Raw genomic sequence first — 23,135 nt, forward strand, 5'->3', positions numbered from 1 at the left:
CTGAAATAATTAATGCCCAACATGTTTACAGCAGTCACATTCTGGAGTTATGTATCAGTATCTGACGAAGGTTGCATTCCATTAGACATCGTTTTGCCAATTTTAAATAGTCTCTTTATTTATTTTATTTAATTTACTGCAATTAATCAGCAACTCTAAACAAGCCAAGCTTAGTTTTCTTTAAGTAACTGTGCACACAGTGTTGTTAGTTAAACGAGCAAAGGAATCAGATTGTCCTTTTAAATAAATAAAGCAGATCCCTCATACCCTTATCTTCGTTCTTTGACCAGCCACCCACAGCTTCCTTTCACTCAAGTCCCGGCAGCTCAACTCTGCATAGTCACTAATCCCAAAATGACTGTCATGTGTCAGGATGTTAGAATGACTGAGCTACAGAGACAGAGTCTTGGAGTTAATCACATCATTTTCTTTTTTTCAAGACACATATAATTATAGTAATTCATGTTGTATTTAGGCTTGGAAGAGCAAGCACGTATTGGCCAATGACTCATTTGACTGTTTAATCCAACAGAGTCATCAGGTTCATAAATCAGAGTCTAATTTTCTGCACAGTGTAAAGTTGGACTTGTTATATATCTTGGCTTGTTATATTGTTGGATTATAATATTTTTAATTCAGTTTATATAAAGAGGAAGAGGAGTGGATTTGTAGTGGGCTATTTTTAGCTGCGGCATAAGACGCATTTGTCTGGCTGGCGAGTATGATTGTAGAATTCCTTCATGATGACAAAAAACATGATTTTTAAAAGAAACCCATTGACTACAAAAAAAAAAGATTAATGTTGTCAATGTGCTATGACCTACTGGTGTGTAGACTCCTGTTTGAACTATCTACCTTTAAAACTAGATGTTACAGACAAATACCAAGCACCGTAACCTCCACGTTATCTCAATAGGAAGTACTTACTGAATATAGTAGGGGTCTTTTTTAAATTAAAAAAAAATGTACACAAATTAGAATGCAGGTTAAAAATGTTTTTTGCATTTGCCGCATTGTGACAACTAGAACTTGGTTTATTTTCAAGACATGTGTAGAAGCTATGTTGCTTATAAAATGCAGGATAACCTCGCTTTGTTTCACATCTGCTTTCTCTCATCATAACTTTCCAGCATTTCGTGTTACATGAAGCTGTCACAAACATGACATTGCACAACTCTTACATGTTCAAAGATGTTTATAAGGAGATGTTTATGTGGGGGAAAGTGTTAAATGACAGTTGTCGAGTCAGAAAACCAATTTAAAGCCACATTGAGGCCTTTGCTGTCCGTGATGTTTTCAGTTTTCTACTTCGCATTCAGTTGTGTTGTTAGGTTTAGACATCTTATATATGTTAACTTATACATGGTTTTGCTTAAACACAGATTAATGCTTGCAGGTTGGCATCATTTTGCAAGAATGCTGCTCAATGTAAAACAACTGGCAAGTAAGACGGCAACATCTCGCACTTTCTGTGCCTTTCTACATCTGGACATATGAATAAATGTCCCTATTACTCGTTTTCTTGTAAGACTGGGCTGAGAAGTGAGATCAGCAGGTAAAGGCAGATGCAAACTCTTTACTCCCTGAACACACTCCATTAGGAATGTTTTAATATATATTAATTTGAATGTTTAAATGTTATAGATATGAAAAGTATTCATGGATTAATATTATAGATAGTATTATATCTATTATTGATTAAGGTTATAAAACAGAGATGGTTAATAGTTAAACATCATTCATTTATCATGGTAAACCATAATATCACCTGAACTCAGTCATTCAGTTCTGTTTTCTTGGTTTCTAGTTTGGGTTTTTCTTTGACTTGTTTCCTCTTTTACTTTTAAAGTCTGGTTCCTTGGGTTTTATTTCTTGTCCCCTTCTTTTGCCCAATCTTCCCTGATTGTTTGCACCTGTGTCTTGTCAGCCTTGGTTTTCTCTTCCTCACTGCCGGTCCGGTTGTCTGTCTTCCATTCAGTGTCCATTTGTACTGTTGCTAAGTAGTCTGTACCAGAGTATAATCCCTGAAGCAGCCTCCTGTAATTGCATTGGCACAATCTCTAAATAGCTTAGGTTTACTAATCAATCTTGACCGGAGGAGCAAAAAAACAACTCATCATGCACTGAGACGAGAGCTTAAAAATCCTCCTCAACAACAAACCCTGTAACAAATCCAACCTCATAAGGATTTCAGTTTGGGCCGGTCTTTGAGAATGGTGCACAACACTTGTAGAACACAGGAGGCAGTGCTTTTATAGCATGCCCTTTGGTGACTGCTATACATTGAAAATGTAAATGAAATACGTAATGAACATCAAAATTAAGTGTTTGAAGCTAGAAAAAGGTGCAGCATCTTCAGTTAGTAATCATGGGTTTCAAGGCAACAGTAATCCTTAAACCCTCTGATGTGAGCAATAATTAGGGCCCGAGCACCTTCAGTGCGAAGGCCCTATTGTATCTGTAGGAATTTTTTTTCTTTCTTTCTTTTTTCTTCTGACGAAAGGAGGGCCTTTTTGCCCCCCTAAACGTGCCCAAAAAGTCACCAAATTTTGCACGCAAGTCAGGCCTGGCGAAAAATTTGATATTTAATGGTTTACATTAATGGGCGTGGCAAAATGGCTCAACAGCGCCCCCTAGAAAACTTTGTGGCTCAAGCCCCACAAACCGGTTTGACGTACATGCACGAAAATCGGTACACACCTGTATCATGTGGCAACTTGAAGAAAAGTCTCTTGGCGACATGGCCGAAACCGAACAGGAAGTCAGCCATTTTTAATTAATCGTGTCACTTTGGCCATTCCTTCGGCAGTTAATACGGCCCGAACCGTAACGTGCACCCAGGTGTGTTATACATCAAAATGTGCGTCTCCCTCCTGCGACAACACGCATTACTTTTCTCTTTCAAAAGCGTTACCGTGGCGACGCTAGACGCCAAAAAGCGCGCCCACCTTTCATCTGGTTGGTTCAGACAGAAAAAACTTTGTGCCTCAAGCCCCATAATACGGTTTGACGTACATGAACGAAAATCGGTACACACCTGTATCATGTCGCAACTTAAAGAAAAGTCTCTTGGCGCCATGGCCGAAACCGAACAGGAAGTCGGACATTTTGAACATTCTGAATTAATCGCGTAATTTTGGAGCAATATGAGCCATTCCTTCGAGAATTAATACGGCCCGAACCGTATCGTTAACCCAGATGTGTTATACATCAAAATGTGCGTCTCCATCCTGCGACAACACGCATTACTTTTCTCTTTCAAAAGTGTTACCGTGGCGACGCTAGACGCCAAAAAGCGCACCCCCCCTTCATCTGATCTGTCCATATTTGATAGTTCCCTAAAAGTCACCAAATTTGGCATGCAAGCCAGGCCTGGTGATAAATTTGATATTTCATGGTTTACATTAATGGGCGTGGCCTAACGGCTCAACAGCGCCCCCCGGAAAACTTTTCTCTGCCATAACTTTTGAATGGTTTGACATAAAGAGTCGTGGGTGGTGTCATGGGACTCGGTATTGAGTCCTTGACCATAATTGGTGAAAATTAGCCCCGCCCCTTCTTCTGATTGGTTGTCCCTTTTTTCTGCTATAACTTTTGAATGGTTTGACATAGGAAGTCGTGGGTGGTGTCATTTCTGATATGCTTATGGGGGGCGGTGGCCGTGAGTGCGAGGGCCCGTTCATCGCTGCTTGCAGCTTTAATTAAGGATTCAGTTTGTTGGCTAATTTGCTGACGCAAAATGTTTGTAAGGGCTCTCAGGGATGAGGTTTGGGGGAAACAAAACAAACAAAAAACAACTACTATCCAGATAAGCTGCTGGCTTTCTCTTGAAACAATCACAGATGCATAAAAAAGATCTATCGCTAAAGTATCCAGTGACTGAATGAAAGCGTTTTATTGCCAAGAACAAGCTGGTGATTGAAGCAGACAAGATGGTAAACGTGAACGATCCATTTCTCCAATGCTTCTGGATAAACTCAAGGTTTGTTGCCTCAGTTTACAGTGCGCAGCAGCTGTGGAGCAGCTTTCAGGATCATGTGAGTTGCTCCTGGGAGCTGGCAGCAGCAGCTGTAGAAAGCAAACAGTAGCTGAGCAGCATTGTAACGGAGGCTGAGTAAAGGCTTTTGTTTAGCTTGTTTGGTTGATTAGCTTCAACTTTATTTATGACGCACTTTTGAGCACAGATGCAACCCAAAGTGATTCGCTGGGTTAAAAGCCGCAAAAAAATCAGAATTCACAGATTTAGTTTCAGATTAAGTCAAGCTTGAGTAAATGAATCCTGGCCTAAAAAAAGGCACTTTAAAAGCTATCTTTGTGCAGCCATTGCACTTATCTGCTAAATATGACACTGATATCTTACAAAAGTTTGGACTAAAGTTTGGACACACTTACCCATTTGTTTGAATACATACATATACATACATACATACAGACATACATACATACATACATACATACATACATACATACATACATACATACATACATACATACATACATACATACATACATACATACATACATACATACATACATACATACATACATCAGACTGATATCTAAGCTAAGCTGTTACGCTAAAGATCCCAGACTAAGAGTTACGCGCTTGTCACATTATTCTAAAAAGATACACACATACACACACAGTAATGCTAATGGTTTCACAGATGATGAGTGCATGATTTGAAGTTCAAAAATAAGGCCACAAGGAATATTGCGGTTTTCTGACAGCAAGTGACAAACATTTACAAATAGAGACAGAAGTTGGTTTCAGAAGAGAGCTATAAAAGAAATAAACCAAGCTGAGACTTCAGGACATGCAAGAGGATTCTGGAAGCATAAAACCCTGGCTTTGCATCTATGACATAACATAACATAACATTGCATCTTCAACTTTTTTTTTAGCCACATAGTCAGTGAAAGCTATCACCGGCTTTCATGGACTAAATTCTCACCTTTAACCGATATTTTCATGCCATAAAGTGCTGCCACACCAGATTTTTGAGTTTTCTTTTCATTGACTGCTAAATTTGTAAAGTTGCAAACATATAGTCCGTATCACGTCCATAGAGAGTTTTGTTTCAGATAAAGTATCTCTGAGTGCTGTTAGCAGCTCTCCTGTCATGCTGCTGCCTACCTTGTACACAGCACAAGGGATTTCTACCCGCTCTCACCTTCCCACCTCTCTGATATTCCTCGTCTTGGTCTAAATTTTCAGTAACGTCTTTAATGTTGCCTCCACGCCTTACACTGTGCCCCGGTTTGAATTGTTCACTTCTCTGTAGGATCTGGATACTCTTCCAGCCAGCTTACATCGCTTCTTCGAACGCAATCTGACGTAAACAATAACCATGAGCTTTGGTTCAAAAGGATTACAAAAACAAAACCATCTTGAGTCTTTAAAATATCACATCCATATAACTGATGCCAATGTTTATCCACTAAAACATACAAGTCATATTAGTTTGGGTACCTTTTGAAGGATATGAACTTTAAGAGAACAGGGAGGGGGGCTTTAGCACACAGCTGTAATTTTACTAACTGAAAAGGTTTGCAGTTCATTACTTGAATAAGAAATGAGCGTTTTAAGGTCACGTGTCCGTTGTTTGTTTAGTTGTGACTGATTGAAGTGAGCTCCCTCCTGGCTGCATCCCTCCTCATCGATGCCGTGGCCTTGAGTGCTCAGGTGGCTGTAGCACTCATGTTTAATGTCATTAGAGCTCAGCGACGAGCACTTCCACAAACACAAATAGTGACTCACTGTGCTCTGTGGATGAGGGTGAGAGTAGTCTTGACAATGTTAGAGTAACTTTAATGGGTGCAGTCAGCCATTTTGCTCCGTATATAAAGTTTATTGCTGGCATGACAAATGGATTAAACATACTCCTGACCTGCTTGTGTATCCCAGCTTGTGTAGACGTTCAGGTTTTGTTCCTGAACTTTTCTGGCTTTAAAATGGGATAAATAGGCTATAAATATCAGGAAACCCAGTGTCTGGCCAAATGATTAAGACAGCGGTCCACTGATTCTTTCAAATGTCACAATACTTCCTGTCGAGACCTTCCTGTCCAGCATTTAATTTAAGATGACATTCACATTTTTTTCGGGTGACTGTAATCGACCGATAACACTTTACAGCAGAAATAAACATATTTCAGCCTGGTTTTACGCAACCACCCCCACTAACACACTTTCCCCCCTCCATATCACAGTTGTTAAATGTATTTATAATTAAGGATGGTTTATTTAATTTCATTTTTCGAGTGACAGCTAGATGGCATCAAACTAACCTTGTTATGCTGCTAATTGTATAAAAGGCAATTTAAAAGCTCTGTTTACGTTTTTCAGTGAAGGAAATGTTATTGTCATTTCATTAAACTTAAAATTAATTTAAACAGGACCTTCAAATACTTCAGACAGCATAGAGCTGCAGGCGTAATAATAGGTTAACATTTCAGCATAAGCTTTAATGTTATTGTAATTCCACATCTGAAACTGTGCAGAGCTTGAAAGCGTTCAACTGTTCAGAAATAAATAGTAACTGAGTTCCTTTGTCTGCCCTGGTGTTTAAACTTGGCATGTGAGGGATGCCCACTTGGAACTACTAGAGGATTCTTGCAGGACCTATCCCAAGTTCCAGCCCAGCTGGCTCCCACCAGGCTTGTTTTGTCCACAGTGGTGCAGTGTGACTCCAGAACCAGCCAGAATGGGTTTGGGGGTGAAAGTGACTTGTGGTCCTGGCCTGTAAACAGGCAGTGCCCCTTCACCTCCACTTTGACGCTTTCTGAGGGCAAACATTACTATGTGATTGTCCTGAATCTGCAGTGAAGAACAGGCCAAAGAGTCTGATACTAGCAATCAGAGGGCTGATCACATGCTACTAAAGGACACCTGAAACGAGGACAGGGTTAACTGGAGGGATGGGCATAGACAGTTCCTGCCAAGGAGCCATGACCTGGCTTCAAAACCACACTTCTGAAACCTGTGTGTGTCACCACAGAAGGGTTTATCCAACTTTTTACACCTTAATGATAAACCACTTAAATAAATTGAACGACAGCATACAGTCAGCCCATAATATCTGGAATGTTTTCCCTTGAAATTGGTAAGAATATATCTTGTGTTTCAGTCTTTATCAGTCTCAAAAGAACAATTACATGCTGAGATTTTGTGGCAGCTTCAGTTCTGTGTGTGGTGAATCTAGGCTGTGCACAAATATGTTCAGTTTAATAATATTGAAATATGTAATATTTTACTTTTATTATACCACTACAGTCACTCTGCTGTAGATTTTTCTGACATTTGCATAATATATATATATATATATTTTTGTGTACATAAGGAGACATGCCCTGTTCATTTTTATTCTACTTCATTCTTTTATTCTACTTCATTCTTGTTCTATTTGAGATTTTCAACGTCTTGCTGCTCAGTTGTCCTGGAATTACACCTTGGGGATGAATAAAGTTTTCTGAATCTGAATCTGAATCTGAATATATTCTGTTCTGTTCTAATCTGTTCTTTTATAATCTATGTGCAGTGGGGATTTCCCCATCAGAGAAACATTAAATATTTACTGGCTATAAAGCAGCTGAACTTTGCCCTTCAGTCTCAGGCGCGTTCACGTCTCGTTTATAGCTGGAAACAAGTATGAAAAACGTTTACAACGGCCTATACGAGCTATGTTTTTGTTACGAATCACCACGAGCCTCGGGTGCGCATTGTCCTCCCCTCAAACATTTTCAAATCAAAGCTTATAGCTGCTATTAGCGCCATTGCGCATGCCCACCTTAAGTAAATCCCTCGGCTCCACGTGAACGCGGGCGCGCCCAAGGAAAGAATCTGAACCTGCGCGTCTGCTGGTGTTGTGACTTGTTGGTAAAAGCCCCTATAACGAAAAAAAAAACGTCATTTAGGCTGTGACAAAAGTTGGGGGGGCTACAGACCCACGACGCATGTGGTTCTGTGAGGAATTAGACTTCTCTGAAATGCATCTGTCGGCTCACCTGAGATGACGCACACGCCACCGGTCAATAGGCTGTTTCATGTGCGCGTAATAAAACATAAAATTGACTAAAATGTCCAAATTTAATGCATGAACACATTCCAACGTGACATATTTCAGTACTGCATGCGTACAAACACACTTTCTAATGTTGACGTGACCGACACACATGTAATGTCACCCTAATCCTGATCAACTCTAACCAAGCATTAACATAAACAAACTAACTGTAAAACGTTTGATTTCTCAGCCTCGTGGGACACTAAAACACGTGAGATGAAAAACATTTACTTTTATCAGCAATTAGCCTCCCTAATTTTCCTTATGATATTAATTAAACAAAATAAACCAATCAGAACAACGGAGCAGTTCGTTTGTTTTGAAGGTAAACCCACACACATTAGGCCATCATGAGATAAAAAGATAAAGCCGCTTTCAGTCGTCACACGACAAAGGAAAAGAATAATCTGATAATATAAATTAAAAATACCAGAAAAGTCAATTAGTGTTGGCGGAGGCTTTAGGCAGAACGTGTTGTGGTCACTATGAGCGATTCTGTGAGACACCAGGTAAATACAGCAATAAAAGATAGTGTAAACATTCACTAAAAGAGCTATTCACACTACTACTTTTATGTTTAAATTGTGAAGGCTTTTTTTTTTAAGGCCCGAGTTAAAACGCACTTGTGTAATTGCACTGGCTTGATTAAATAGTCTGATAATTCTTTCCTGTATCAAACTGTTTAATTCGGGACCGTTTTTAATAGTTTGTTAAATCTGGCTGCGCCTTAATCCTCACACATCCGGCAAGGATCACTATCAGTTTAAGCACACAATCATCGCTTCTCCACCTGCGCAGCGCCCTAATATCAGTCTAATGGTGAGTAATATAGATATGGGGATTTCGGAAGGTGTCAGAAAACAAGATATGGCTCTGCGAATTTACTTCGTGCGTCTAGATGGATGTGCGCGCTGACGCGTGGATATTTTCCTGCATTTCTTAAATGCATTTACATCTTAAATGTTTTATTGTCCTGATTACAAAATATGAATTCTGAATCTGAGCAACATGAGTTGCAAGACAAGAATATTTAATTGCAGTTTCGTAAAACGTCGTTTCCGCCAGTCTTTTTAAAAAGAAATTCAGACACGAACAGAAACATGTTTTCCCCCCTGGAACTACGTGAATGTGCAACTGGGGATGGAACTACTTATTTTCGGTGGGACTGCAGGGCTGCTTCTACCTTTACTGCCATGCATGCATCTGCATCAGTGTGGCTCAGTCTGCTGCAGACGCGAGGCTGCTCAGATCACAATAAGACAAGGGTGAGAACTGCGCGCAGGCCTGTCAGTTTCGATGTCGCAGTGCAAGAAAGTTGTTTTTAAATAAATAAGAGTATACTGCTTTACGGATGCATTCATTTTCTGATCATTGCCGTAAGTTAAGGACTAAATAACTGACAGTTTTAAAAGATGAGTTGAAACTTTGATCCTGAATGCCTTCCTCTAGATTAAAAAATTTCCCTTTAGCAATAGTCTTAAACTTGTTTGCCGTTGTTATAACACAGGCCACTAATCCAATAATCAACCAATCTTAACCAGATGTTTTTGAGATAATCCGTTTACACTGACTGCATAACTACTGTCTTTTACACAAATACTCCCCTACAGCATATATTGAAATAACTCTTTTCCTGGAGTTTATTCAAACATGTTACCATAAACACACGAGAACTTTAATGTTATGTATACAGTTTATGTTAATGAACTTCTGTAAATTCTTACATTTTCGTACAAAGCACTCAAGTTAAAACATGCGTTTTTTTTCTATTTCTGCAAACAAATTTAAAGGTTGTTTTTTTTTTTCAAGGGAAAGCTTCACGGGGTTGCACCCAGCATATAAACAGAAAGCACACAGAAGCGGTATAAAAATGTACAATAAATGTCATATTTCCTCTTTTTTCCCGCATTGAGTTTTGTTTTATATAATGCTCGACGCTTTATTTTATCTTATTTATTTATTTTGTTGCAAATCCTTGTTTAGTTCGACATCAGTCCTCGACAGCGAGCAAGCGAGCACAAAAAAAGAGAGAAGAAAAAAAATCCCATCGTCTTTTCATATTAGACCTGTATATATTTACATGTTTATATGTACAACAATAAAACATGTCTTCATCATTAAAAAAAAAAAAAAAAAAAAAGAATCCAAAAAAACCTGGACATTTAAATTGCTGTTCATTGGTAAAGTCAAGTAACCCGCATAATCCATTTTTTCTTTTTGAAAAATGATTGCAGCTAATCCAGTTTAGTTGTCTTTCATTCGTGTTCCCATCCACAGGTGGCCTATATACCGTCCGCTCCTCACACCCCCTCATACTTGTAACATGCACGTCCCCGTCAGCTGTTGTACTGGCAGGCGTTCAGGCTGGAGCTGGGGCTCTGCAGACCGCTGTATCCAAAGGTCGGGTGCTGTTTGGATTTCAGTCTGAGCGTCGCCAGGCTCGAGTTGCATGTGTCCCGGTAAACGCTGTAGGGAGAGCCGGGCGGCCCGTACGGACACGCGGACGACGACATGGCCGAGTTGATGCCCGACGTCCCGATCCCGTTCAGGTTGCTGATGTTGTTGAGGCCCGGGGCGGCCATGCCCGGCACCGCCGAGTGGCCCATGCCGGAGGCCATGCTCATGGAGGAGATGGAGTTGGGCGCCGAGAACATGGACTGCGAGGTGAGGGGGCTCATGGAGTTGAAGAAGGTGAAGTTCTTGGTGGACAGCGGCGCCGGGGTCAGGCCCTTGTTGGTCCAGTTGTTGTAGGTGTAGGCCGGGTACATGTCGTCGTAGGGCTGCATGAGGCCGCTGAACTGCGGCAGGTAACTGTTCTTGCAGAGGTCCATCTGCTGGTTCCGCTCCCGCTTCCTCCACTTGGCCCGGCGGTTTTTGAACCACACCTGTTGGAGAGGTAGAGGTGTCAAAAGTATTCACATTCATTACTCAGGTAGAAGTATAGATACTAGAGTTTAAAAATACTCCTGTAGAAGTTGAAGTCTCAACTCAAGTTTTTTAAGTAAAAGTATAAAAGTACTGGTTTCAAAAATACTTAAAGTATAAAAGTACAAGTAATGTAAGGGGGGAAAAAGCCATTAAGGACAAAAGCCATTAAAAATGAATGCATCTTAGTATAATGCAAATATATTAAAGAACCATATGCTATTGAGCATTAACATGTGTTTCAGAGAGCAGAAGATATGATGACTAGTTGCCTATAAGTATTGTTATGGTGCAAAAATTCAAACTTCAGAGGCATGTTATCATTTATCCTAACCTTTATTGGAATGTACATCCAAGTTTAGTTGCCGGAATCTGAGGGAACGGATGTAAGAACAAAACTGGACAAGAACATCTGAAACAACCACAACCAAATTCCCTCTATCCGGATGGAGCAATTTAACTGGATAGTTTTTTTTTTAAAGCAGAAATGAAATAGAGGCTGTTTTTAAAATGTAAGGAGTAAAAAGTACAGATAATTGCGTGAAAATGTAAGGAGTAAAAGTAAAAAGTCGTCAGAAAAAATAATTACTCCAGTGAAGTATAGACAACCAAAATTTCTACTTAAGTAAGGTAACAAAGTATTTGTACTTCGTTACTTGACACCTCTGTTGGAGAGGTAGAGAGCGGTGTCACGTGCACAATCCCACACCCAACACCCCCAACACCCTAAAGTCACCTTGGTCTCCTCCAAGGGCGTCATGTCTGACCTCACTTTCCAAAACACAAAATAGTTCTCCATTTCATTCCTTGAATTTGTCAATTAAGTACAGTAACATAAATAATTCAGTCCCTGTCACGCTTAGGCGTCAAAAAAGTCATAAATGTCCAGAAAAATGTCATCAATTGAACATTTTTAGGCTAGTGACATAACCTAGATTTTATAGGCCCAATTTGTTGAAAATACAATACCCAAGGGAGAATGATCAATGACGTAACATCAATCAATCAATCAATCAATCAATCAATCAATCAATCAATCAACCAATCAATCAATCAATCAATCAATCAATCAATCAATCAATCAATCAATCAATCAATCAATCAATCAATCATATATAAATATATTAAAATCAAATATACAAATATATTAAAATCAAATATACAAATATATTCAAATCAAATATACAAATATAATAACAAGACACACCATGTTATAAGTTTGTTTTTGTTTTTTTGTTTCCGAGCAGCACACTATAATGTTTACGATCAGATAAGATTTAAATCTATATGATTTCAAAGGAAGTTTATCTAAAATATTCTAGAAGCAGGAAAATAAAACCTGACAGCAAATCCAGTATATTATGTCGCAATCCCAAATGTCATCAAAGGCCTCGATGTGTTTGCTCATATCACATCACGATAAATTAAACAATGAATAAGATTTCTTTTTTCAGTCAGATCTGATAATTAACAGACATTTTTACTTTTTGGTCCTTTCAGTTGCGTCTTTTCAGGCAGCTAATAGATACTATAATAATGTTTTTTTTTATTCTATTTTCTTTTTTCAGTTCAACGAAGTCCGTAATTTGTATTTTAAAACTTGTGTAACGCATGCTCAGCCTGGAAACACTTAGGACATTTGTATTAGAATGAAAAGAGGGTACAAAGCGCGACCATTATTGGACAGAGATACAGTAAACCAGTCTTATAATAACTCCTGCCTATATTCTTCGAAATCCTTCTTCTGCTGCTCACTCTCTAATTCATAAAAAAGGCCCTGAAGTAAAAATCCCCAAGGATTTATGGGTGGTTAGAAGTTAGATGGGTTCCTTCATGTTTGTGACAGTTCAGTGTTGGTTTTCAGTTATGACAATGTGTGTGAAATAACAATGTAATTCGTTTCAGTTTTTATTTTACAAATAAGACCTATTAAATCAAATGTAGTTCAAACGTAGACTAAGAATGCCATAAATCAAATTAACTAATGAAGGAAGCAGAAATGTTAATTCAACCTCTTCTGGGAAATCAAAATGTTTGAATTGCGTCTCTCGAGGTAAAATTAACCTCTGAGTGCGACTCTGTTATAAGTTCAAACCAATAAGTTTGGAGCAGGAACCAAACGGGACAGGGGTTAACTACAAATGAACCACAGGCGTGGATATATTCCCCACGCATTTGATCCAAACATGACAAATTGTCCTCGAGGCAGCCCTCTTTGAGTCATCTTTCTTTTTTTTAAATTCCTCAGTAGAAACAGTTTATGAATTGGACCATCCGAGGAGCCGACGAGGCTAATTAAAGCCGAGCCAAGGACGTCCATGCAAACGGAAGTTTAATGAAGCTACCAAGGGACCAAAAACAACATCTTAACAAGCAAAAAGTGCCAGTTCATAGCTGGTTCCAAATAAATAAAATAAAAAAATAAATAATTACACCGCAAAAAATAATACATGGCCATAACTAAATGATAAATGACCGTGGCGTGCTGCTGCTGCCACGGCGCACCTTTCAGGCTACAATATTTTCTTTATATCCCTTCTGAATAAAAGGAAGCATTGTTTGAAACTCGTCATCTCTTTGGCTCCTGAAATGTAAATCCAGCCCTCTCAACTTATTCAGAGATTTCTTTCCCCCTCCTCCTTTCCCCCCTCAAGACTTTGAATAGCTGTATGCATTTTTGATGCAATTTGAGACTGCGGATTTTGCAGGGACGGCTGTCAGGCGCCATGGCTGTCAATTAAACCGAACACGATTCATAAAAATAATACAATAAAATACGTTTTTAAAAAGTGTGTGTCAAACACACACACACGAATATGTGTGTATGACGAGTCTGTTATTTTATCAAGCTATTTATCAAATATCATTTTGTGCCAAATAAAGTGTTTCGAGCATGTTAAAATAATATCTGATGGGCCCTCTCGATGAATAATCACGTAGCTCCAGTTTATTTCACAGCGAGGTTACACAGATGTGGAATCTTAAATAGTTTTTTTTTTTTTACAAACATCCACAGTGGTGGGTTTTTGTCTTAAAAATAAGAATAACAATTATGGAATACATTAAGAATAAAATAAATGAATACATATATTTTCTCCTTGAGGATAGCAAAGCGGTGCACTCTTTAGAATATTTATTCGTGGAAAAAACGGCGATTTCTACTAAAATGTCCTCGATATATGCGTCCAGGTGAGTGTTTTTATGGGCAACAGCAGGTTTAATCGTGTTTTTGTTCTCGCCTGTATAATCAGGTAAATCAGGCATGACTGTAAATTATAAGATAACGCTTTTGAAAATCTTAGTCTCTTTGACAGCAGATCTGCGATTTTAGATTATAAAACCGATTTGGTTAAAAAAGTCAGTGATTTGCAAGATTTTACACAAGAAATGGAAAGCAAAAGACGCCAATACAAGTACAGGAAATTGTCTGTGGTAACATCTGCAGAGCAGATTTATCCAAAAAGAATTTGTACAATACATTTTGCGGGAAATTATCAATAAGAGCAAGTAACACAAACTCAGCTTTTATGTAAAATGAAGTTATAAAGTTAAACGGTCCGTCTCTTGTTCTTTGATTTATAATTTCTGATTTGAAAATACTTTTAAAACAATTGTTGATCCTTAAAACGGAGTATTGCGCACATTATTTTTTATAGTTCATGAGGCCTGCTGTAAAATGTTTATAAAGATACATTTTTCAGCTCACAAAATAAGCTCATCTTTAAATATTATAGAAAAACGTGGTTTTTGTTTGAAGAGAAATCAGATAATCGGCATAACGTTATTACATTTCCGGTCGGAGCGCTCAGTTTTTGATGAATGACCTTGGTTAAATAGGCGTTTACGCACGCTTTACGCACGGCTGCCTGCCTGGGATCGGCCTCTTACCCGCACTCTGGCCTCGGTCAGGTTGGTCCACACGGCGATCTCCTCCCTGGTGCTCATGTCCGGGTAGCGGTTCCTCTGGAAAGTGGCTTCCAGCTCCTGCAGCTGCTGGCTGGTGAAGTGCGTGCGCTGCCGCCGCTGCTTCTTCTTCTTGGGGTCGTCCGCGTTCCCGTCATCGCTCCTGTGCTCGGCGCTCCGCTCCTTTTCTGTTCATACGGGTGAAGCGGAGAGAATAGCCGTTATGCACCTTGAATACCAGGCAGTAAACATTTGAATAATCACTGTGTCACAGTTAACGTATTTAAAAACGCATAGTTTCTGAAAACCTTAAGGCGCGGCAACATGAGAAGCAAAAACGAGGTCTGCAGTAACCAGTATCGTTGTGAATATAATACAACAAAGAGAGATTAATTGAAACCAAATAGTCACTATAGCACGGCCTTCGGTTTATCTTAGATTATTCCAAACAAACATGGATCTGCTCTGAGAGATCTTTACGACTGCACGGTTCACTCTTATCTCCCAGCTGCTATCTTGTATTCTTGTCTTAACAAGACCGACTCGTTAAACTGAAGGGGTTCACACGTGCAAAGGTCATTCATAAAAGGGAAATAATGACTTGAATGCTTGGCAAACGTGAAAAGCATTGTAAACAAAATGAAGCAACACATTTCCGAACTTATAAATAAATCCAAACGAGAGGAAGGAAAACAATTCCCGCACAAATGGGAGTCTTTTAGACAAAAAGAGAGAGGAAAAGCCTTTGTTTTTATACATGTGGCATCGCTGAGGTTACTACAGACCTGCTGCCTTTGAGTTGAGACTGTTGGATTCAGTATTTATAGTTTATCTTAATGCATTCACTGATTGCAGGCCAGGCGGTTCTGCACATTTTTCCGTGACAGACTCCGGGATCTCGCAACTGTTTGGTTCGGCCAGTGCATCAAACACCCACAAGAAGGGACTAACTTTCTCTGAATATTTATCCGCTCTATTGTAGCGCATTAAATCGAGCAGAAACAACCGAACCAATATTTACTGCTCTGTCGATTCATTTTTAAGAAAGCATTGGCGCATTTAAAGTTCATTATAGACCTCTCAATTCGCGCATGTCTCTTTGACAGCCCATATAATTATAAAAAGAAGCCCCATTGCTGCACCCAAGAAGGAGTAATCGAGTTACTAAAAGCACTCTTGACTATATGTACCTGCCAACTCTGCGTCTGAAGACTCGCTGCTTGAGTTCTCTAAAGTTTCTCGGCTGCTGTTTGACGTTTTCTGCAAGTGAAACGCGGCGGCCACGTCGCGGGGCGGCGGTGCTCTCACTGCCTCTGCGATTCTGTCCAAATTCATCCCACCTTGAAGAAAAGGATGCGCAAATAAGAAGAAAAAAAAACGGGGTGAATCCTGGAGTGCACAAAGCCTTCCCCTCCGACAACAGCGCTACTGAAATTCACCCGCTGTCCAAAACACACCGCGACATGAGCGAGTGAACCTTTGCAGAGAGAAAGTCCACAGGTATATATTTTTTTCTTCCAATATGAATGAAAATAATATATGAATATATATTTTGAGGACTTTAAAAATAAAAAAGCAACCCCGCGCGGTTCCGTTCAGTTCCTTTAAGAGCGGCCGCCCAGTGCGCGCTCCTTCTATCCGCAGCAGGGAAAAGCTTGTGCCCGCAGCGACTGAGAGGAAGCTCCTGCTCTCACAGAGACACACCCATATGCGGAGTTTAACCTCCCCAATGCGAACGGGTCCCACCCACTAAAGCTTCCCGCTGCAAGAAAATACCGACTCAGACACAGAAGTCTGACGTCAAGGGAAACGAAACGAAAGATGAGCTTTTAATTAATGCGACATTTGCTTTATTCCCAAAGCACAAAAGTATGCATACGGAAATATATTCCAGCTAGACGGAATAGGTTTAAAAAGAAAAATGTATTCTACAGTACTGCTGTGCCAGGTTTTTTTTTCTTCATTTTTTGAGGCTCAGTATTAGTCCTAATGGCTTGTTGAGAAATAACTTTTTAGTCAGAATGGAGAGATGCAATATGTCTCCTAAAAGGGGATAAAATCGGCCTTTCATTTGCACTGGCATCTTTGACATTTATCCAGCGCAACGCAACTGGGCGCGCTTCTTTACACACTCGCCCACGTAAGGCATGTCTTGGATATGTACCGAGCTGAATAAACATTTGCCAACTAACGCAAGCCTGGCCTGCCCAGTTACCGGTCCCTCTGTATGAAAAGCGTCCGATGATGTCGAGTTTGCAAAGACACAATCACAGGTGATGAATGGCACGTCAACTCTCACAATTGCGCAGGATGTTTTTGTGCCTGGACTGTGACCACTGTTCTTACCAAACAGATCAGAGAATAATAGTCTGTTGACAGCATACAGATCTGATTTACATTCAGAAATATACTGTATCTAAAACCCCAGCCAAACACTTTTGTTATGACGACTGTCTTCCAATCTATTTATGACTAATGGACCACAAAACGTCCACCTGCGTGAATGAGTCTTGACGGTGACACGTTTGACCTCAGTCCGTTCCTTTGGCACTGACGCACAGACGCAGCAGCAGGTTTGATGCAAGTCTTTCACCTAGAGCAGCCTGATGCGGGTGTTTGTTTGCATGCAGCGTGCAGTACTCGCTATTCGGGCATTTTATCCAAATCATATTAACCCCTTCCTATCTGGAGTGATGCATAGGTGTGTTTGTTTTAAAAACGCCACCACATGAGACGGTTTTCGAAGCTTTTCCAAGCAAGCTTTTAAACGGAGAGTCCTTCGATTATTTTTGGGAAATAACATGTCTCTTAAGCTTAATTTATCTTGCAAGAAAATTGGTCATCGCTATCTGTGTCATTAATGTTAACGTAAGGTTGAAGTTGTTGTTATCTTTATTATAAGTGTCTTTTACGCATTAAATGCAATTCACTTTCCCGTAAAGCTGAACCTTTCATGGTTTCAAGAAACGGTTTTAGGGAGTGACTTATTTCATTTTAAATATAGAATTGAAACACAAACAACTTCAGATTATATTAGTTTTTTTGTTTTTGTTTTTCTGACGAAACGCTTTTAATATTTTTTTTATCCCAATTATTCATAAAGATACAGTTGTCTTTGTGCGCTCCAACGTATCGCGCTTTTGAAATCTGGAGTTTAGATCTGGATGTTGGAATTGCGTTGCTTGTATTTTGTTTCCTGTATTCAAAAATAAGAAAGAAAGGGGAAAAAAACTTTCTCAGCCTGCACTGTCGTGCACGACATTCTCTCATGAGAATAAATCAACTAAGCCGATTGACACTTGAGGGGAAAAATAATTTGTGTCTCAGCTCAATTACGCCCTCACATTCAGGTATGGCTTCAGTATACGGATTATTCCACTTTCTTTTTCTTTCTCGATTTAAGATTTTAGCCACTTCTGCAGTATGAGGTTACTTGTTCTGCTCCCTTTTTGTAGCTCGGCCTCGGGATCCACTTGTGCTGGGTAAAACGGCAGCAACCGTCTGCAAACGCAGTGTTACCGGCGCCAGTCTCAAGCTTTTCAGTCCATTCTATGAAAATGACTTCTGACATGAGATCCCGGTCCAGCCGGAAAACTTCCCCGAAGGCCCTTCTGAACACAATTGTGCATGCTCTCAACAATCTGCATGTGTTCAGCTTCTCTGCGAGGACCAGGTTTCAAATGAAATCACTTAAATAAAGTGACATTGTGAGAATTAGCTGGATAAACAAAAGTCCATGGATATAATTTACGGATATGATGATCCAACTCTGCATAAGGTGGTTTTGGAGGAAATATGTTGCAGTAAACAGGTCAACAGCAGAGGGTCACTCAAACATGACTAGTCTAAAGTAGATTTTAAAAAAAGTGTTTGGAGACAGGTGGTGCCCTATTTCCTGTGAGTGGGAACATAACCTCTCCATGCACCTCCATTTCGACTCTTACGCGCCACATTTGTTGAAGATACTAAGGGTCAATACGTTATATTTAGTACAGGTATCATATCCTCCACAATTATCAAAACAGAAACAGTTATTAGACAGCTGTAGTTAAAGGTTCTTAGATCTGGAGCGGGGCAGAAATCAGATCAAACCCAATGACCCGCACGTCTCCATTGAAATATTAAAGGATTTACAGGATGCAGAGATCGGCCATGCACGGTGGAGCTTTTGTGAATTCTGGTGCAGCTTTTGTCCCCATATACTGCAGGCTGATAAATGGGGGTAATCTAAATAAGCAGCCTCTTCAGCCTCCATCCCTGCCCGTGCGCGGCTCCTCCTCTGCTCTGGAGGGCACTTGCGTGTGATGGATGAGTTAAAAAGCCTTTCCATCCGGCAGGACAGGTTAAAGGCCAGCGGCAATGCAAACACTCATATTTTTTCCCCCGAGAAGTGAAAATAAACCCGACGAATGCCATTAATCACGCACAAAAGTACAGTCTTGGGTGTATTTGTTCTGTGTATGGGTAAGCAAGCACAGCGGGGCGACCCACGGGGGCGGAGAGCTGAAGAGCTGCTCAACAGACTCCAAGTCAGGACAGAAGTGGAGGATGTAACTGGACACGGTGAGTAACTGGAGAAGGACACTGCCGATTATTGCCTTGGTGATAGTAAGCCTGCCTGTTCCAAGGTCTGCTAGATGTGGACTCTGACAGCAACAAACATGCAGAGGGAATGTCTGTCCCTTTTAAACAGCTGCTTTAATGCACATGAAACAGGGAAATGTGCATCAGAAAATTATATTACAATGTCACGATTTTGGATTTGTGTTCATCGTTCCTCAATTAAATCCAGTTTTCAAACATTTGTTATAGATAGTTAGATCAATGTGTGAAAATACAAACACAACACAAATACATGTAAACATTAGTGGAAATGCGGATTTCGGTAGATTTAATCATCGATATTTTCAAGTCAGCAAATGTACAACTCTTCAGCAATGACAGGTCCCTTGGTAATGTATGGCAATCTATTGTTTGTATTTTGTCTAAGATTTAAGATTAAACGGATGAAAATATTACATGATTTGATAAGTTCATCAAATGCACGTCTATGCTCAAATGCCAGCTCCTCTAATCTTTTGCAAAATGCTGTAAATCTTTGACTCTTGTCCTTCACTCTTTGGTCAGTCATAAAACTCAGAAAGCCTGATTTTCGTCTAAGCTCTCACTTTTGTTCATTTAGAGATTGCAGGGAACAGAACTTGACATTCTTTCTCTCCATCTGGTTTCATGTTGCGTTTTTTTTAGATGTTTTTCAAAGGCAAAAGAATGTGTCAGGAAATCATTAAACTGCTTTTTTTTTTAAGTAAGGCAGATGGCCGTTATTGAGTCTGCATTAATTTGATTGCAATTTATTATCTGATAAGTCCGCATAGCAATATCTAATTTTGCCCTCAGCACTGACTCTGCACGTAACACTCAGATTGGGTCTAAAAGCAAATTTGTGAGAACACAAGACTGCGCCGCAAAATTTCCCTATAAATAAGGGACTGTGCAAACCGAGGCTGCAGCCTGTTATTGCTTTCCACAGACTCACGCGATAGTTACGTTACTAAGTTTGGTTTAATTTCCAATAACAGAGCATTACAAAAAAAAAAGATCAAAACCTCCTGGAGCCTTTTAAATGTTTAAATGGGGATAATCCTACCTGGATCCCCACAGGTAATGACATTCTTCGACAGATTCAGTTCCATTCCAGTTGCCTGAAAAACACAACAGGGACATAAGAATGTTTTTTAAGCCAACAGACATTTATTTCAGTTCTTTTTAGGGAATTATTTTGCAATCAGATTGAATACATACCTGAATTAATTAAATAAATTAAATCCACTTTAATCAACACGGTGTTAAAAGGCACAAGAGTAAACCCCAACCCTCCAGTATTTTCTAAACCACAGATATCTTTATATTCGTGCTGAACTTTCTAATCTTTTAAAATATGTATAAAATGGGAAAATATACAAGGGAATGAAGCAGTAGTGTAAAAAAAAGCCATCTTTATTTCTTTATTCATTCATCCGCTTTGTATCAAACAGTGTTTGGCCAAATATCTTTCCTATAATTTATTCTGTGGTTAGATTTGATGTTTTGGGCCCACAGTTGCATCCCTACACCAACACCCCAGACACAAAGTTTACCTTTAACATGAAACACATACACACACTTACACAGAGCGGGTCTTATCTGCAGGAATCCCTTTGCTGCTTGTATGTGCTCAGTAATCTTTACTCACCCTGCTCTGCAGTCCCCCTGCGCCCTTAGAGCGCGCATGCACCCCTGCACTTCACACGACTTCACTCAACCTAAGAAAATGGCTTGCTTGTTTCTACTGGCTGATGCTGACAGTCAGAGACGTCGAAAAGGCACTGGCTCGAAATAAAACGTTCAAAGGAGCGACTTTAAATTCCAGAGATCGTTTCCGTGCCAGAGATCGCTGCCGTGCGTAAAGCTCCATCCACCGATTCATCAGCCACTCTAAATCCAAACTAGCAGAGATCACATACTCTATATTGTCGTCGGAAATTGGAGATATTTTTGTTTTATATTTTCAGAATAGGGTTCAACTCCTGTTTCCAACATAAGATGTCTGTTGTCATTGTGTTTCCACGAGCTAAATGATGGTAACCCACCAGACAAAGATGCATTATTTGTTGTTTTACTCACCAGTTGGTACCCAAGAGTCAATAGAATAAGAGGGAAAAAGCCTCACAGTGTCCCCATGCAGGTGCTCAGTAAATCCACTTTTGCGTCGCCTGCGCGTAAACGCTGCGTCCGCAGTATTCGGGTGCTTTGGTCGTGTTTGCGGTGCTGCCTTGGTTTTCTTCCCTGGCTCTCCGCTGCACGCCTCGTGCTGACGTCATGTCACCGCAATCTCTCCCTCCTGCACCACCGCACCCCCCGCACCCACCGCACCCACCTCCACCTCCATCCACCTCCACCATGTCACCCTCGTCATCTGCACGGTCATCTTCATCCAGCGATTTCTTCATATGGATTATTTGCGAAACTTTCGTGCAGCCGATCACATTTAAATGTTTGATCAACCTGATTGAAATGAAATTAGATAATTGCGATTCAGCATGAGTTACTCGGAACAGAGTAAAAAAATGTGTGCAAATGATGAGAAATTCGTGATAAGAATTAATGATATGATTAATTTAAGTGTGAGCCCTAACATAAACTGAAATGAAAACCGTTTCTGTGTGGAAATCTGAGGATTTTTTCTAGTTTTTGCGATACATAGCCCATTGTTTCTGATCTATCTATCTATCTATCTATCTATCTATCTATCTATCTATCTATCTATCTATCTATCTATCTATCTATCTATCTATCTATCTATCTATCTATCTATCTATCTATCTATCTATCTATCTATCTATCTATCTATCTATCTATCTATCTATCTATCTATCTATCTATCTATCTATCTATCTATCTATCTATCTATCTATCTATCTATCTATCTATTTTTTAAATTCACACAGGTTTCTCTTTAAATTAAAACTTTCAAAATGGTTAAAAAACATTTTCTAAATCAAAACGTGAATTGCTTTTTTTAATATAAATTCTCTGATAGATTGAAATGAGTCGATTTTAGATGTAAAACAATTAAACGAAATATAATATAAATAGAAGCAGATATAATAGTTTAAGGATTATTTATAGTTTACAGTAATATTTGACATTGACGTTTTTCTCACATTTTTCACACGCATTCAGCAACAGTGAATTTCTGAGAATTAAAAAACAATTTAATTGACTTTTGTTTTCTTGGCTTAAAAAAACATTTTTTTGTGTTTTTCATATTTGATTTGATCAGAAACAACACGGCGCTGATCACTGCGGCGCAAACCCTGCACAGATGCGTTTTACTGTTTCGCGGAGGCTTGGGTGAGTTTTTTCGCTCGGCTAATAAGACATTATAATTGGACTTAACCATGATTTATTTTCGTGCTATGGGTGAGCAGCAATAAGTGTTTGCATTCTTTAAAATAAAGTGACATAACCTCTGAAATAATTAGGTATCAGGAAAGGAAAAAAAAGTAAGGCGGATGAAACAGTCAAGTCTTTGTGCGCGGACTGCTGCGGGGCAGCAGCAGGCAAGCGGGCTGAACGCACACAGACGACATAAGGTTTTAGCTGAAGCAAATAAACAAAAGATTTAGGTCGGGTAAGGAGAGCAGATTAATGGGAAAGAGAAAAAAAAGTAACACAAGCCACAGAAAGACATAGCGACTCA

The 23,135-nt window shown here is 39.6% G+C and overlaps 1 protein-coding gene across 2 annotated transcripts; it reads right to left on the bottom strand.

Moving 5' to 3' along the window:
• Positions 1 to 8,085: 8,085 nt before the first annotated feature.
• Positions 8,086 to 21,685, bottom strand: pitx1 (paired-like homeodomain 1). Of its 2 annotated transcripts, XM_061740555.1 has the most exons (5): positions 21,557 to 21,685; positions 20,541 to 20,595; positions 16,084 to 16,233; positions 14,879 to 15,081; positions 8,087 to 10,950 (listed from the first exon to the last, which is right to left on the bottom strand). In XM_061740555.1, exons 2-5 carry the CDS (start codon positions 20,584 to 20,586, stop codon positions 10,402 to 10,404), a joined length of 948 nt encoding a protein of 315 aa, XP_061596539.1. In that variant the 5' UTR covers positions 20,587 to 20,595; positions 21,557 to 21,685; the 3' UTR covers positions 8,087 to 10,401. The 2 variants fall into 2 exon arrangements, with proteins under 2 accessions (XP_061596540.1, XP_061596539.1); XM_061740556.1 differs by lacking the exon at positions 16,084 to 16,233 and having other exon boundaries at positions 8,086 to 10,950.
• Positions 21,686 to 23,135: the final 1,450 nt, after the last annotated feature.

Source organism: Cololabis saira, chromosome 14, assembly GCF_033807715.1.
Source record: "Cololabis saira isolate AMF1-May2022 chromosome 14, fColSai1.1, whole genome shotgun sequence".
Lineage (NCBI taxonomy): Eukaryota > Metazoa > Chordata > Actinopteri > Beloniformes > Belonidae > Cololabis > Cololabis saira.